This window comes from Alligator sinensis, unplaced genomic scaffold, assembly GCF_000455745.1.
Source record: "Alligator sinensis unplaced genomic scaffold, ASM45574v1 scaffold976_1, whole genome shotgun sequence".
In the NCBI taxonomy this organism is placed as follows: Eukaryota; Metazoa; Chordata; order Crocodylia; family Alligatoridae; genus Alligator; species Alligator sinensis.
Window position 1 is genome coordinate 2,207,158 of NW_005842117.1, and position 15,401 is coordinate 2,222,558.

At 42.1% G+C, this 15,401-nt stretch overlaps 1 protein-coding gene across 1 annotated transcript in view; it reads left to right on the forward strand.

Moving 5' to 3' along the window:
• The window catches only part of CCDC59 (coiled-coil domain containing 59), a 22,150-nt gene extending 6,969 nt beyond the window's left edge, over positions 1-15,181 (forward strand). The window contains exons 4-5 of the mRNA XM_025205556.1: positions 7,704-7,800; positions 14,449-15,181. Coding sequence (XP_025061341.1) covers positions 7,704-7,800; positions 14,449-14,625 — 274 coding nt within the window. The 3' untranslated portion in view covers positions 14,626-15,181. The remainder of the gene's footprint in view (positions 1-7,703; positions 7,801-14,448) is intronic.
• Positions 15,182-15,401: the final 220 nt, after the last annotated feature.

Here is a 15,401-nt window from a genome sequence, read left to right on the forward strand (position 1 = left end):
GGGGCTGCGCTTGGGGCAGGTGGCATCAGCATGGGGGGGGTGCAGCTACCCTAAAATTTGCCATAGCCCCCCTCCCAGCGCCACCAACCCAACCCCTACCCCCGCATGCACGCACGCACACCGGGAAGAGCCTGCTGCAGCCCATGTCACTCAGATCTGGGGGCACACCCTCCCCCAGGGTATTTGCAGTGGCAGGAGCTGCCTACCCCCCAACTGAGCTGCAGCTCTGTCCTGTGCCCCACCCCAGCAAGGCAGCATCTGCCCCCACTCCCTCCCTCACCGCAGGGGCCTTGATTTCCACACACCCCCCTTCCCCTTCCACCACAACAGACTTGCTAGCTGCATGCAGCTTTGGAAACTGCTCAACTGTGCTCCTCGTCGGCTGCCTACATGCTGCACTGCAGCTGCATGCAGGCACGGGCATTTATTGGCCCAATTATCGGCCATATCAGGCCGATTTCCGATAGTTAATTTTCTTTATATTGGTGCCAATCCAATATCAGACCAATATGTCAGTGCACCGCTACTCCTGTTTTGTCATCTGAATGGATTTTTAGTTGGACTTGACAGTGTAAGTTGAAGTAAAGGCTAAAATGTTTCTATACGAAGCATTTGGGGAAGTGGCATCTTATTAATGTACTAACTTAAATATGTGATTTCCAGTATTTTCCTAGCTTAAAATGTAAATTGGCTTTGAAAATTCTGAGATGCAAAATGTATTGCGAACTTTGACTTACGGTTGAGTAGCAGAAAAATGAGTATGAATTAGTCAATGTGTAACGCGATGTGCTCTTTTACAAATTCACTTAGCTGTTTTGTTTCCTTCAAGATTAATACTTCTCGTTTTGTTTTATTTTAGCATAATTAGTAATCTAGCAGGCATTGTCTAGGTGGGTAAGTATACGAAAGCAGAGTACTAAAACAAATCCTTCTTTGCAGTTTAAACTTTGCTTTGTGAGGGGTGTTTTGAAATTGTTTTGGATTTGGACAGGTGGTAGAGGCGTAGTTACAGTATTAAAAATCATTGAGCAGTCCATTCCATTTCAGGAATCTAAAGGTGAGATCAGTTTTCAGGGTACAGGAAAGGTAGTCTGAAGAACCCACCTTGGGTGAAACTACATAATTAGATAGGGTGACTGAGAACGGAAGAACAGGATACCCTTGGATATACATAGACTGCTAATTGCAACTGTAATTATGCTGTTTAGCAGCTTTATCTGAAATCCCTGGACATTGGTGATAGAACTGAAATGTATTTAAAACTTCATTTCAGTGAAAAGAATATATTTTTTTTCTTACATTTTAGCCACATTCAGTATAAAAGTTTCATTCTGTCTTAATTTTCCTAGTCCCTTTCCTGTCAACAAGAAAGGGACAGTCTCTATGAAATAAGTTGGAATTCTTATTTTGAAAAATGAAGACCTTGCTTTTAATAGTGTTTGCTGTCAACAATATTTTTGACAAACAAATAAGCACTTACTGACCTTTTAACAATTACTCAGTTTCCCTCCACGTACTTACAGATAGGGTGAAACTTTATTTTGTTTTTTTGCAAGCATCACCTTATGATAGCATATGTATGCTTCAAAGAAGATCTTGCTGTTACAGGAAGGGGCATTTTTCTGGTGCCATGTACATGATAGTGGAGCTGATTGGTAATTTTTAGAATTCAGAAATCTTAAATTTATTCAAATGGTCCCAGAATGAGCTATTTGTAAGCTCTGGTGCATAACATTTTGAACCAAAGGCTCAGGATTATAATTGGATAATGTGCTTCTAGAGATGTAGGCCAGAAAGTTGCAGAACAAAAGGCCTTGACCATCTGTGTTAGATTTTGTGCTAAATGTCATGAGGGGCTTGAGTGAGATCTTGCTGAAATAGGTGAAAAGACATCCATTGACTTCTGGTGAGCTGGATTGCACCCAAGAGTAGTCTTAAAGAAATTAGTAGTTACTTGGCCAAAGTCCAATTTGGGTAACTCCTTTTTAACAGCTTTCTGCTCTAAATTGCATTAAGTTGTTCTTGGTTCTGAACAGCCCGCATCTGTTCAGAAGTGCACGTTATGCATGCTTCATCTCCTAGATGTGACTCCTTTAATGATGGGTACAATAATTTTTATGAATTTGTGTGATACTTTGTAAAGCAGTTTGGAAAGTAAAGTGTTATACATGAGGTCCTCAGGTGCTGTTCCATAAAATCTTGGTTTTTGTGTCTGCTGTGTATAAATTGTAATAAACACCTTATGCAGCAGACCTGAAGTTATTGCACCAAAATTGTCTCGCCCTACTTTCAAATAAACTTAATCTTGGCCCAGTTTTCTTAACTATAAATTCATGTTCTGTTTTAACATTTCATCTTAGAGTGCTGGAGAAGTTTTTCTTATATCTTTCCAATAATCTCACTTAACTGCAACATCTGCAATGAGTATCTCTCCTTGGGAAAATAGAATCAGAAAGTTAGGGTTGGAAGGGATCTCAGGAGGTCATCTTAGTTCAACCCCCTGCTCAAAGAAGGATCATCCCAGCCAAAGCTTTTTCAAAACCCGGCTAGACAACCTCCAAGGATGGAGCTTCCATCACCTCTGGGTAACCTGTTCCAGTATTTAACTACCCTCCTAGTGGAAAAAATTCTTCCTAACATCTAACCTAAACTTCCCTTGCTGCAACTTGAAACCGTTGCTCCTTGTTTTGTCATCTGTCACCACTGAGAACAGTCTAGCTCCATCCTCTTTGGAACCCCCTTTCAGGTAGTTGAAGGCTGTTTATTAAATCCCCTCTTAGTCTTCTCTAGACTAAATAAACACAGTTCCCTCAGTCTTTCCTCAGAAGTCATGTGTTCCTGCCCCCTCACCATTTTTGTTTCCCTTTGCTGGACTCTCTCCAATTTTTCTACATCCTTTCTGTAGTGGGGTGTCCAAAACTGAACACAGTACTCCAGATGTGGCCTCACCAGAGGGGAATAAGCATTTCCCTTTACTTGCTGGCAACATGCTTACTAACTTGCTGAGGGTGCACCCTATAGTGCATATATTTCTGGTACATTAAGAAAATTTAAGTTTGAATGAATACCTCTTCTGTCTGCAATAGGGTTGAAGTGGTGGTGGTGCTGTACTCATGATGGTCAAGGAAATGAGAGAAGCTGGGGTGAGGGTTGATGATATTGGTTATTGGACTGATTGTATAGTTGAGAGAGATGGGACAAAGTGCCATGCTTTTCTGTCTGCAGGCATGCAGGTGAACTGGATTTTATATTCATAAAAACTGAATTTTGACACTTCATGCTACAGGTATTCTGTTATCCCATTTAAATGTTAGAATATAGGTAATCCATAATGACAATGAGCAGCGGGGGCAAGGGGGTGGAAAGTAAAACAATTAGATTTTTTTAAATTCATTTTCACTCACCACAGTTTGAAATAAGCAGACCCAAATAGAAGACATTTTTTCAAAGGAAAACAAACTTTTTCATTTGTTACAGCTCTAGTCAAACCTGGTTGAACTCTTGCTTGTTCTCTTTTTCATGCTTCCCTGAGTTAGCCAATGTCTATATCTCAGTGATTCTCAGCCAGGATGCTGGAGCACCATGGAGTACCATGAGATACTTTTAAGGGTGGCATACAGTTGTTAGGAGTGCAAACAACTCATTCGCAAAATAATCCTAGAAATTTCAAATGGGACTCTATAGTGTTAAAAATGTTCTCATCTACTGTGGTCTAATTTTTCTGTATTCAAGAAGTGAATGAAAGTTAAGAGCTAGTGTTTTCTGAATAATTCCTTTAGTCTTAAGGATGCCTTGAGTATTAAAAGGTTGAAAACCAGTGGTCTTTTCTTATTGGAAATGGAATCTTGTGAACTAGCTACTTGACTCAAAGATAATGGTGATTCCCCAGGAACACTCCCAGTAGTTTAAGCACACCCTTCACAGAGCTTCATGCTCAGAAGTCCCCTGGCCTGTAGTTTGGTCTTTCAGAGATGTGACAGTTGAAGCATGTAATGTACACACACTACAGAAAGATTTCTAAACAACTTCAGCCAACAGGGGAGAGAGAGGGAAAAGTAGAAAAAACAATAAATAGTTGTATACCATTCTTTGCTACACTTGATCTTTTTTTTTTTTTTTTTTTTTTTGAGATTTGGATGTATAATTTCTCAGTTTGCTAACACATGATTTCTCCCTTAGAATTTGGGGTTACTTCTCTGACCTCCAAAGATGGCCGCTTGAGCTGTAGTTGTCCAGGCCATGGGCAGATGCTCATTTCTATTGCTGTAGACTTCTGGGAAATTTGTTCCAGCCTGCAGATGCTGCCTGTACTGGTCCCCATTCCTTCCTGAAACTAGGGTAATCTTTTAGGTGTCAGGTAGACATTCTCTTGTGGATGGAGCATGTTTCCACAAGGAACTGAATGAACACTTGTACAGTGGCAATTTTCTAGTGGGAAAGCAGTGATTCTTCCAGTAGAAACATTCCTGGTACGTGGCCACAGTTTCCCTTTATTTAAGAAGCATGACCTTTTTTCCTTGAGTATTTTAACAGTTAATTTTGTTCAGATATTTCTTTCCTTTGTTTTCCCCTGGGGGGGTTCCCCATTCCTTCAGACTAGTTCCTTTGCCAACAAGCTGGAGTACAGAGACCTTGTTTCACTCAGGATTCAGCCTAGTTGTTGATAGTGATCCTTAACAACGTCAGCATTAAAAGTTTTATGCACATTTGCTATTCACCCTACTCCTTAGCACATGAAATATACCAGCAAATATTTCCCAATACAAGCTATATCTCGAAGTTTAGTCTGATAGCTGTGCTGGGAAAGCTGCTTCTTCAGCTGTATTTTCTTTACTTTACTGGCATTTTTCACCCACGTGGATTAACATTGTCATAATACACAAGTGAGATACCATAGCTGAGACTCTAAAGACTTTGTAATTTGCGTTTTAGTATGTTAATATGCTGGTTCATGCACTGAAGAAATGATTTCATTGAAGGGTTCTTCTGACACTGATTACCTCTGAAGTAAATTGTGCTATTGGAAGATAGATATTTCACAAAGCTTGCTGCAGCCTATTTATTTCTAGGTTCTAAAAACTCTTCACTAAACTTGGAAAATGCAATTAAACATTATAATTATTGAACTATAATCCGTTATACAGATAGGTTTGCAATTCTCTTTTAGTGAGTTTAATAATCAAAAATTGCAATTTTCAGAATACTTTATTTTTTGACTGCATAAATGCAACTGTTGCAGGGTTTTGGTGTGTGCCATGCTAGCATAATGCTTAAAACTTTAGGATTCTGTTGTTTGGCTTATTATTCATTCTGTTTTTAGCATTTGTCTTAATCAAAATAGTCACACACTTCTGAAATATGATATTAACTGTTAGTACACAATCTTGCCACATGATGGAGCTGAGAATAAAACAAATCCCATTGTACAAGTGTGTGATGCTTCTGACTGGTCGCATAAATTCTGATAAATAGCTACACTCTCCTTCCTGTCAGTTTTGCTAGATGGCATCGATTAGTTCCTGTAGTGTAAATGACAGAATGAGACAAAAAAAATGAAGTAATAGTTTTTTTGGCAGAAAGAAATACTTACCAAATTAACAAAGAATTTTGGGAAAGGCCAGAAGCCTTCCTTGCCTAACATTTTTAACTATATAATGACCAGGGATCTGGACAAAAATTATGTAACTGAATAACAACAAAAACCCAGAGTGAATTGCAGCTGTAGCAGAATTCTGCATAATGAATATTTAATTATTTTTTCCCCTTGAACTGTTTTCTCTAGTTAAGATGTTTGAAGTGGCTATGGGTATTGCACGTCTGTCCTAACTCTGCCTATATCAAGATTTCAAGGACTGACCTCTTTGACCTCTGAGAAAATTGTTCTAGAGGATAACTGTAGCTCCACTTCCTCCTCTTGTACATGGCAGTTCAGCTTAAGATACCATTCAGTCACTGCTACTTCTAACAGGGCCATTGAGGGTGTACAGTACAGCTCTGAATTGTTTTTATCCATCCTGCCACATTACTGCGTGGAATTTTCTAAGATCTAAAGAGGGTGGTGAATATTTCTTATGAAACCACCCAACTCTGTGAAACTCAATCCATATCAAAATTTTAAGCAACATAGAACATCTTTGGCAAGAAAAATAGATGTAATACTGCAGAGGCTGCACTATATAGCCCTTTTTGTGTCTTTACAGCTTCATGTGGTCTTTCCCCTGATTATATTCAGGATCTAAGGAACTTGGTTCTTTAGAGTACAGAGCTTGAATCCCACAATGTTTATTACACACTTTATATGGTATTTGATCTGGTCAGCTAACTTTGATCTAAAATTATAGTGATATTTCTGTCAGGTATCCAGGTTGTAGCCGTATTGGTTTAGAGGAAAAGTCCATCAGGACTCATAGTAGAGATGATATAAAATAATAATAGATATTATAAAATAAAATATATCATCTCTACTACGGGTCCTGATTGCCTTAGTGATATTTTTTTTATACTCATTTTATATAAAATTGAGGTTCTGTGGGTTTTTTGGGTTTTTTTTACCAATAACTTTCAGTTCAAGTATTTCTATATTTTTAATTAAACATGATTTGTGCTGATGTTGGAGTTGTGCCAAGGCAGGTGTAGGCAATTATTTTGGCTGGAGAGCTGCTTAATGAATTTTGGTCAGCTGTCAAGGGCTGTGAGGGTAGCCGTGCCCCTTGACAGCTGCTGTGCCCCTTGGTTGCCATCTGGGGACCAGAAGTCCTGCCCCCAACCCCACACCTTTGCCACTGGAAGTCCCTTCCTTTACCCCTTTTGGGAGGGGGTGTTGCTATCTTGGAACCAGAAAAAAAACTAAGTGAAATATCTACCATAACTTATTTTAATTTTATTAAAAAAAAAAAAAAGTCCTGATTTATTTGTGTTTGCATAGTATGGGTAGAGATGATTGTATGATGTCTCAAAAATAAAGTCTTGCTCTTGTATATAGTGTGTGCAGTGTGGTGTGGGGGGGTTGTGTATGGTGCAGGTGGTGTATGTAGTTTGTAGGGGGGTATTGGGTATGTTGCAGTTTGTGTGAGTCTTGGGGAGCCCTGTGTGATAAGAGGCGGGCTAGCCTGGCTGTGCTCCTTGCTGTCATGTGCAGCTCCCTGAACTAGCTGGAGCTTCATGCTGCTGGGTGGCTGCACCTGCATGCACCATGAACAATCCAAGGGCCCATTGGCTGCAGCTGTTGCCATCAGCAGCATGGGCTATGTGCCATGGGGGAGAGGTCCCCAAACCCTCCCCTCCCCACCTTTCCTCACACTCCACATACACTCATACCCTGCCCACCCAAGCTCTCCACTCCCACCAGCCCCATAATCCCCCCCAACTGCAGCATCTCCTGCCCCCTACCCGCTGCTGCTTCCCTACCTGCTGCAGCAGGGATAGGAGTCGTCGTCACTGGAGTCTAGGGAAGCCAAGCAGGACGCTGGTGCCTGCAGCAGTAATGGGAGCAGCCCCACCTGGAAGTTGCACATGTCTGCAGGGTGGGGGCTCTCCCGTGAATGAAGATTGGAACGAGGTGGGTGGGCTAGGTGGGGTACAATTAGTGGGTACCTGCAGGCTGGACAAAATTGCCTGGTGGGCTGGATCCACCCCATGGGCTGTATTTTGCCTGCCCCTGTGCTAAGGTAACCCATGTGCTAATCATGCACCCTTCATTACAGATCAGCTACTAATGAAAGGAAATGTAAGAAAACATCAAATCAAAAAGCAAAAGAAGAATATGAGAAAGTAAAGACTGAACGTGCTAAGAAGAAAGAGGTAAATCATGAACTAAGTCTCTGGGGGACTGTTCAGATTGAATGGGAGAGGGGGGTGGTAATGGTAATGGTGGTACTCTGTCAGACTTGACTGCTTGACACCATGTTAACCTGCATTTCTGAGTAGCATTTAACATTATATAATCATTCGGGATTGTGTGATGCTGCATTTCTTAGGTTTAGGTTCTCTATTATTTTATTAAAACCGAATAGGCTCATCGTGCTATATTCACACTTGACAAGATTCAGATAACTCCTTTTGCTGCTTGGCTTGACTGCCCTGCTAGGCTATATTCTTGGGATACGAGTCCCTCTTAATTGAGAGGAAGAAACAGTAATATTGCATAAGTACTATCCACTTTTGTGAATTTAAATGTTTCTCAGTGTATATCCAGCAGTTTGTTTTTTTTTTATACTTGGTTCTCTTTTTTACTTATATACTCAGTCAGTAGACAGTGTTAGTGCTTGAGACTGGACTCCTTAAAGTGGCTCATTTTGACAAGTTAACACTTCAGGCCTTATTTATTGAAGATCCTGGTTATTTCTGTCATTATTGAATATCTCAGTTAATGAATTATGAGCTTAGAGCAGTTTACTTCTTAGAGCTTTTGCTCGAAGCTCTCCGTAGCTCTGACAGCTGTTGCTGTTGTGTTATGTTTAATCTATGTCCTGAAGTATTTTTCTTTGAACAATGAAGGCTAAGATGAATCATAAAATGAAAGCTGAGATTCTGAAGCACAAAATGGCTACTCTTGTAAGAATTTTATGACTGGCTGGTGAAAGCAGCCTGGAGTTATGTAACTATTACAAAAATACTAAAATATGCACAGTCATTTGTATTGGTGGGATTCAGACACTATCAGAAATATTATTTGCACTGTTTATTAAAGGAAGAGAAATCAAAACATGTTGCAGAGCTCTATTAATTTAGCTTTTCCATGTATTGTGGGTGTCAAAAAGTAAGTTTCAGTAAAGGTTACAATATTTGCAGATGTATAAAACAATAAAACATGCTTGTCTTGAACACTATATTTACTCTTGGCTATTTGCTTTCTCCTTCTCTTTTGCTTCTACTTATAATGAATCGGAAAATAAATGAGGGCACATTCTCATCCTGTTTGATCAAAAAAGAATGTATTGGCTTAATCCCCACTCAGTTTGCTAGCAGGCTGGACTTCCAGGACTTGGGTTTCTCCAGCATCTCAGTTGAGACCTATTGTTGCTTTGCAGCTGAGCTATGAACTGCAGTTTCTAACAGATGAAATACTCTTGCAAAGTAAGCAACTGACTGGCCCTGGGCAGGCATTACCTTTATAGCTCAGTTCATGTGTTAGTATGCCACATGGTCAGCAGATTTATGAAGCCATAAAATTCCATGTATGATATACAATATAAAGCGTCTTTGTACCTGGTTTGTATAGTGTCTTAACTTGAGCATATAGCATGGTCCTTCCCCATACTGACAATCAGCTGACTTAGTATCTAGTAGGCCTGTGTGAAGCAGCAAGTATTCGCTTCGGATTTGGCCGATTTCAGAGGGACAGTGATTCGATTCGGCCATGCCCACATCCTGCACCCCTCTACCCCAGCTGGGCAAGAGGACCAGCACCTGCATCATGTGCCCCAGCTGGGCAAGTGGCAAGCTATGCCCTGCTGCCACTTGCCCTGCTGGGGTGGGGGAGGCACAGGATGCGGGCATAGCAGTGCTGGGAGGGGGGCTATGCCCTGCTGCCACTTGCCCCCTTCTGCCCAGAGTGAGTCGCGCCTGCATTGCAGCCTTCCTTCCTCCCTGCCCCAGCTGGGCAAGCAGCAACAGGGCATAGCCCCCACTTCCAGTGCTGTCGTGCCTACACCCTAGCTGGGCAGCCTGTCCCAACCCCATTCCCTCCCTTGCTGTGGGGGCATTTGATCTGTCCCGTTTCCCACCCCCCCCATGCCCTTTCCCTCCCCGCTCTCCCCACCACAACAGACTTACCAGCTGGAGGAAGCTGTATCCAGCATGATGAGGACTGCTGCCTGTTTAGTCTGGCTGAATCTCCGAAGTGGCTCAGAGTCTTTTCTGAATTGATTCAGAGGCTTCCAATTCAATTCAGACCTTTTAATTGGTCTCCCAGTTCGATTCGGATTCGGCTGCCAAATCAGGCCGAATCTCCTCCAAATTGAATTGGCTACTGAAGCTTTACACGGCCCTAGTATCCAGAGGGGAGCAGCCCTGGCCCAGTTGGAGACTCGAGGCTATTCTGGTCTCCATGTTGCAAAATAGCTGATATGTCAGTATGGGTGATGGGACACCTCAGAACCTCCAACCAGTACTGCCCAGGGGTGAGCATTTGCTAGACTGGGGCATGAATTAGCTCCTCCCCCCACAAGTTCAGATTTGCAGGCTTTCAAACCTGCATCCAGGGTTGTAGGGCTGCTAATGCGTGGCTTTGAACTTGTGGAGCAGGGAGAAACAATTGGCTCTCTCCCCACCTGGCACTCGCAAAGGCATGTACCAGCAGCCCCGTGCAGGACTGCACCATGCACTGCTTTCAGTTTGCACATGTAGTGGGGTTCTGGATCCTGATAAGTGTGAGATTTGAATCTAATCCCAACATCATGCATCCGCCCTTCACGTATACATCATAGCAGGAGATGTGATTGTTGGGATTGGGGATGAGATACCAGCGCAACATTAAATTAACATTTGCCAGGGGCCTTAGAATGCATTTGGGTCTGGAGTTCTGTGCATGTGAACCTATGATGAGCACAACAGCACCATAAAACACCAACACTTATGTGGAAATGCACACATTGGTTTTGCATTTGCATGGCTTTGGCATGGGACCATCTCAGAGGGTCTGAGATGGCATTTTTACACGTGCTTCCAACGCGACGCTGGGCACTTTTTTATTTGGCAATCCATGCTAATTAAAGTGCCTGGCACTGTATTGGGTGCAGGTGTGTAAGTTACACAATGCATGTCAGAACTGAGAAAATGGCGGCAGTACACTTTTTGAACTAAAGCACATCAAAAATGTGTTTTAGTTCAAAGTTCACCACCCGCAATTTTCTCAGTACCAACGCATGCTTCGTTGTTTATATACCTGCACCCAATCCAGCACTAGGTGTGTCAGTTGCATGCTCCAGCAGACTCGATCTATTTCCAGCACGTCGGGGCAGACTCGCTGCATGTGCGCAAGTGCCCAGGATTACTGGGACGTATCTCAGGGTTCTAAGCGACTCCATTTGAAATGCTTTAGGAATTGATTTGTGGTTTATTTCTGAAGACTTTATTTACCCCTGCTGAGTTTCTTTGTAGAAGTGTTCTTAGCTGCCAGCTTATTTGGCTGGGGTGCTTGAAAGCCTGCAGATTTCTCGCTTGTCTTCTTCCTGGTGCTAAACAGTGATGTCAAGCACTGCTGGATAAGCTGGTTCTGCTTACAGCTAAGGTATTATTGTAGCAGGTCAGGGTCTGAGATGGCATTCTTGCATACAAAAGGCAGTAACAGATCATGGAGGGAGGTTCATCTGTGATGGAATGTAGGCACCTGTTGCATGCTGCAATTGCTTCCTTATGCAGACTAGCATTTGTGGGAGTGCAGCGTTATTCATGTGTAGCTTGCTAAACTACATGGAGCTCTTGGAGAAAGTCACCCCAGTACTCCGGGGGAAATGGTCTCGAGACGCAGCTGGTTTGCAGGCCTAGTAGAGGTGATTTAAATGAGATTGGATTGTTACTGGGGTTAGGTCTTTGTGGGCAGAGGAACACCTATAGCTGGAGGCACACCTATAGGTGTGCTATAGGTTTATAGCATATAAACCTGGAAATCATGGATGTCTAGTGTATTTCTGCTCTTGCAGCACAATTTAATATGGATGAGCAAATGTAGTACTCTGTAATGAGGTGCGTGTGTTTTATTCATGGTAAAAGCATCGATATTTACTAAAAGATTTGGGTGCAGTGCCCTTTTTCTTCTCTTCTAAACCAATATGCCAGTGTATTGGACAACTAAATAATTTAATGAAAAAAAAAAGTGTAAAAGTAACTAAAATATGTCAAGGATTAGTGCAGGTGTCCAACTACCTGGTCACAAATAACAATTTAAAAAAATGGTAGATCTTAGTGTCATGAGCATGCTAATGGCACCTCCATCTCAACCATTGGCTACAAATAGACACTGAATGGGAGAGGTGATGAGAAGGAGCCCTGGGAGACCCCACAGGAGATGGGTCCTAAGGGAATGATGAGCACTTAGCCCATTGCTACCTTCTAGAAGAGTGTCAAAATACAGCCCATAGGCTGAATCCTGCAGACCAAGGCATTTTGTCTGGCCTGCAGTGGGTCCCTTGACCCCACCTGGTCTTCACACAGGGGAGCCCAAGCTGTGGTGCATGCGGCTGGTCCCGCTGCTACTGGATGCACAGTGGGGCTGGAGCAGCATGGCAGCTGAACTGTTTCCCGGTAGCTCCAGCAGTGGTAGCTCCAGTGGTGGCTTCTTCCAGCTACCGCTGCCGGACCCAGCCCCACTGCCCAGGCATCCCAGCCTGTCTGCCAGAAGCAGGACCTGTGTGGGCAGGGCACATGGCCAGGCATCTGAGATGGGGCTGCAAGTGAGTGGAGAGCTGCATCCAGAAGCAGGGTAGGCAGACGGGGCTGGGGCATTGAGGTCAATCACGGGGCAGTGACAGTGTCGGGCTGGAGCCTGAGCACAGCCATGATCATCTGCCCACACCGCCTTGTGACAGGCACTGGTTCCATGAGAACGGGCATGCGGGGAGCAAATCGTGGCTGTCACCGCCCAAAGATCTCACACCTGCCCACCACCCACCCTGCTCCTGGATGCAGCTCCCTGCCCACCTCTGGCCCAATCCCATCTGCCTGTCTGTGCACCCTGCCTGTGTGGGTCCTGGTCAGTCTCCACAGAGAACCTGGGATCGTGGGGCTGTGACAGTGCAGGGCTGGGCCAGGGCCACAATCAGCACCCTGGACACCTCTGCTCGTGGAACCAGCGCCTGTCACAGGGCCGTGTGGGCAATGAATTGCAGCCCTGGGCTGTCACCGCCCCATGAGCCTGATCCCAGCCTTGGCCCCACCCATCCTGCTCCTGGGTGCCACTCCTCTGCCCACCCACGATCCCATCCCATTCTCCCAGCCAAGCACAGGGCTCTCTTAGGGAGCTTTGAGCTGTGTTGGGAGGGGCAGGGATGCTGACCTGGCCTGCAACAGCTCACTAAAATTTCCTAAGTGGCCCTCCGGCCCAAGTAATTGTCCACCGCTGTTCTAGTACATCTCTGCTTGGAAAGAGCAGAATCAATTTAAACCAGTCTCTTGAAAACCTGCCAGGACATGCAGACGCTTTATGAGCACTTCATGGTCAACTGTATGAAAGGCTGCTGTATGGTATGGATTGTATGAGATGCGGGTGGCCAAAAGAGTTGTGCTTTTCTGGTCAGTACCACTGGTTTCAATCAGTTTTTACAGTGGTAATGGTTTTTGTTTTTCTTTTTAATAAAGTAAATGGGTGTGGGCACAGAGAATTTAGTCTTTGCTTTTAGTTAGTCTTTTCAGCAGCTTTTGAGATTTTTATTTAGAAATGCTTGCTTGAGTTATTCAGGCTTGACTCCTTTTATATTTTTATACATCATAAAACACTATTGTTGCTAAATTAAGAAATATAATTTCTGTTGCAGAAAATGATTCTTAATATGCGTGTTTTGTTTGTACAAAAGTCTAAAACCTATTTGTACAATGAAAAGTATGTAATGCTTATTTGATAAATTAACATCTCTTTATATGCGTGCTGATGTAAAGACATCTATTTTTGTGGCCTTTAGAATCTCTCAGAAGAGAAACATTGTATCAGAGCAGCCATCCAAATAAAGTGAAGCATGTCTTTAGTCTGATTAGAGACAACTTCACATATTTTGATGAGACATGATTTAAGTGAAACAATCTAGTTGGCATGCTCATCAAAATATAATTTTCTTCAATAATTGATTCAGTGTAAAACAAAATATCTGTATTGGCACCTAATTTAGAGCTGGGTCCTGAATAAAATTGTGATGCTTTATAAAGATTTTTGTGCATTGCTGCTTTGTATTTTTGAATGCCTTCCAGGACTGTATTAAACAACATGACTAATATCTGTCACATGTCATTTGTTTTCTCATCCTTTTCACAGGGGGAGAAGTGTGAACAGGAGTGACTCGTTTACTAGGTCTTGGGTTTTTTTTCTCCTCCTTTGTGCAGTTTTGTTTAATATCCATGTTGCTCTGTGTATGCTAGGCAAAATAAGTTAAAGAAATGTGCTTTCCACTTGAAACAGGTGGTAAAAATGATTCTGGTAATACTTTGGGGAAATTCATTTTACAATTTTGGGCTAACCTGAAGCATGTTGCATCTTCTGCACAAATGTACTTAGCCTTTTACTACGGCAAGTTTTAGGGCAAGAACAGAAGTTCTGTCATGGCTTTTGTTCTGCAATTTTAGGCAAACATCATTTGAGATATAAGAATTGAATATATCAGTGGTTGTGGCCCTAACAAGACAATAACTGATGTTTATGGACATGTTTGGATCTTGTAAAAATCACTTCTGAAGTACAGAGGAATTGTATTTACTCTGGTTTAATCACAGCACTTACATTTTTGCTATTTTTTATTTCAGGCAGCAGAGAAAAGGAAACAAGAAAGAGAAGAAGCCCAAAGGCTCTATAAACAAAAGAAAATGGAAGCTTATAAAATACTAAGGAAAAGGACCAAAAAGGGACAGCCAAATCTAAATTTACAAATGGAGTTTCTCCTTCAGAAAATACAACAAAAAAACATAAGCCAGCATATGTAATCTTCAAAGTGAAGAACTAAATTTGTCCCCTAGATAATATGCATCGAGTGGTACTTTTTAAGCGTAATTGATGGGTTTTTTAAAAGTTATGTGACAGATTTTGCTATTGTTCTAATAATTGTTCTAGATCTAGCACAGGAAGAAGTTGTTGTCCTTAAAGGATTTGCTGTAATTTGAAAGCATATTTCCATTTCATGCTGATAATGAGATATGGGTCCTTTATTAATTAAATGAGTAGTTTTGCTTTATTTCAACTTCAATTTATGGTGATGTTTAGAATCCGGTATACCAAATGGCTAGGCAGAGTCTTATAATTAGTAATCCACGCTGTTTGGAAACTTCATAAAATATTTTGTTTTAAATTCTTGCAGCTCTGTTATTGACTGCTAAAGCCTCTCTTCTGTGTAGAGTGAAACAAGAAGGTAAATTTTGTCAGTGTATTGCTACAGGGCTGAGAATGCAATTTGAAAATTCAGAGAATAGAAACACAAAACATAAACTTGCCTCAAAGCCTTATTTTACCCTTTACTCAAAAAATAAAATATGTTGAAGTTTAGACTTCCTTTATTTCAATGTCAGTAAAATCTTGTGAATCATTGTGGATGCGTTTCCAGGTCTGGTGGTTCAGAATAGGGTCTTATTATTTTATAGTCTTTAAGCCTATAACTATTGCTCACTCTGGTATTTGAAAAAAATAAGTTGCCTAAGCAGCTGAAGATAACTTGAGGAGTCGCCTTTGGTCGACGGGGTAGAACACTGGACTCCAATGGTAGTGG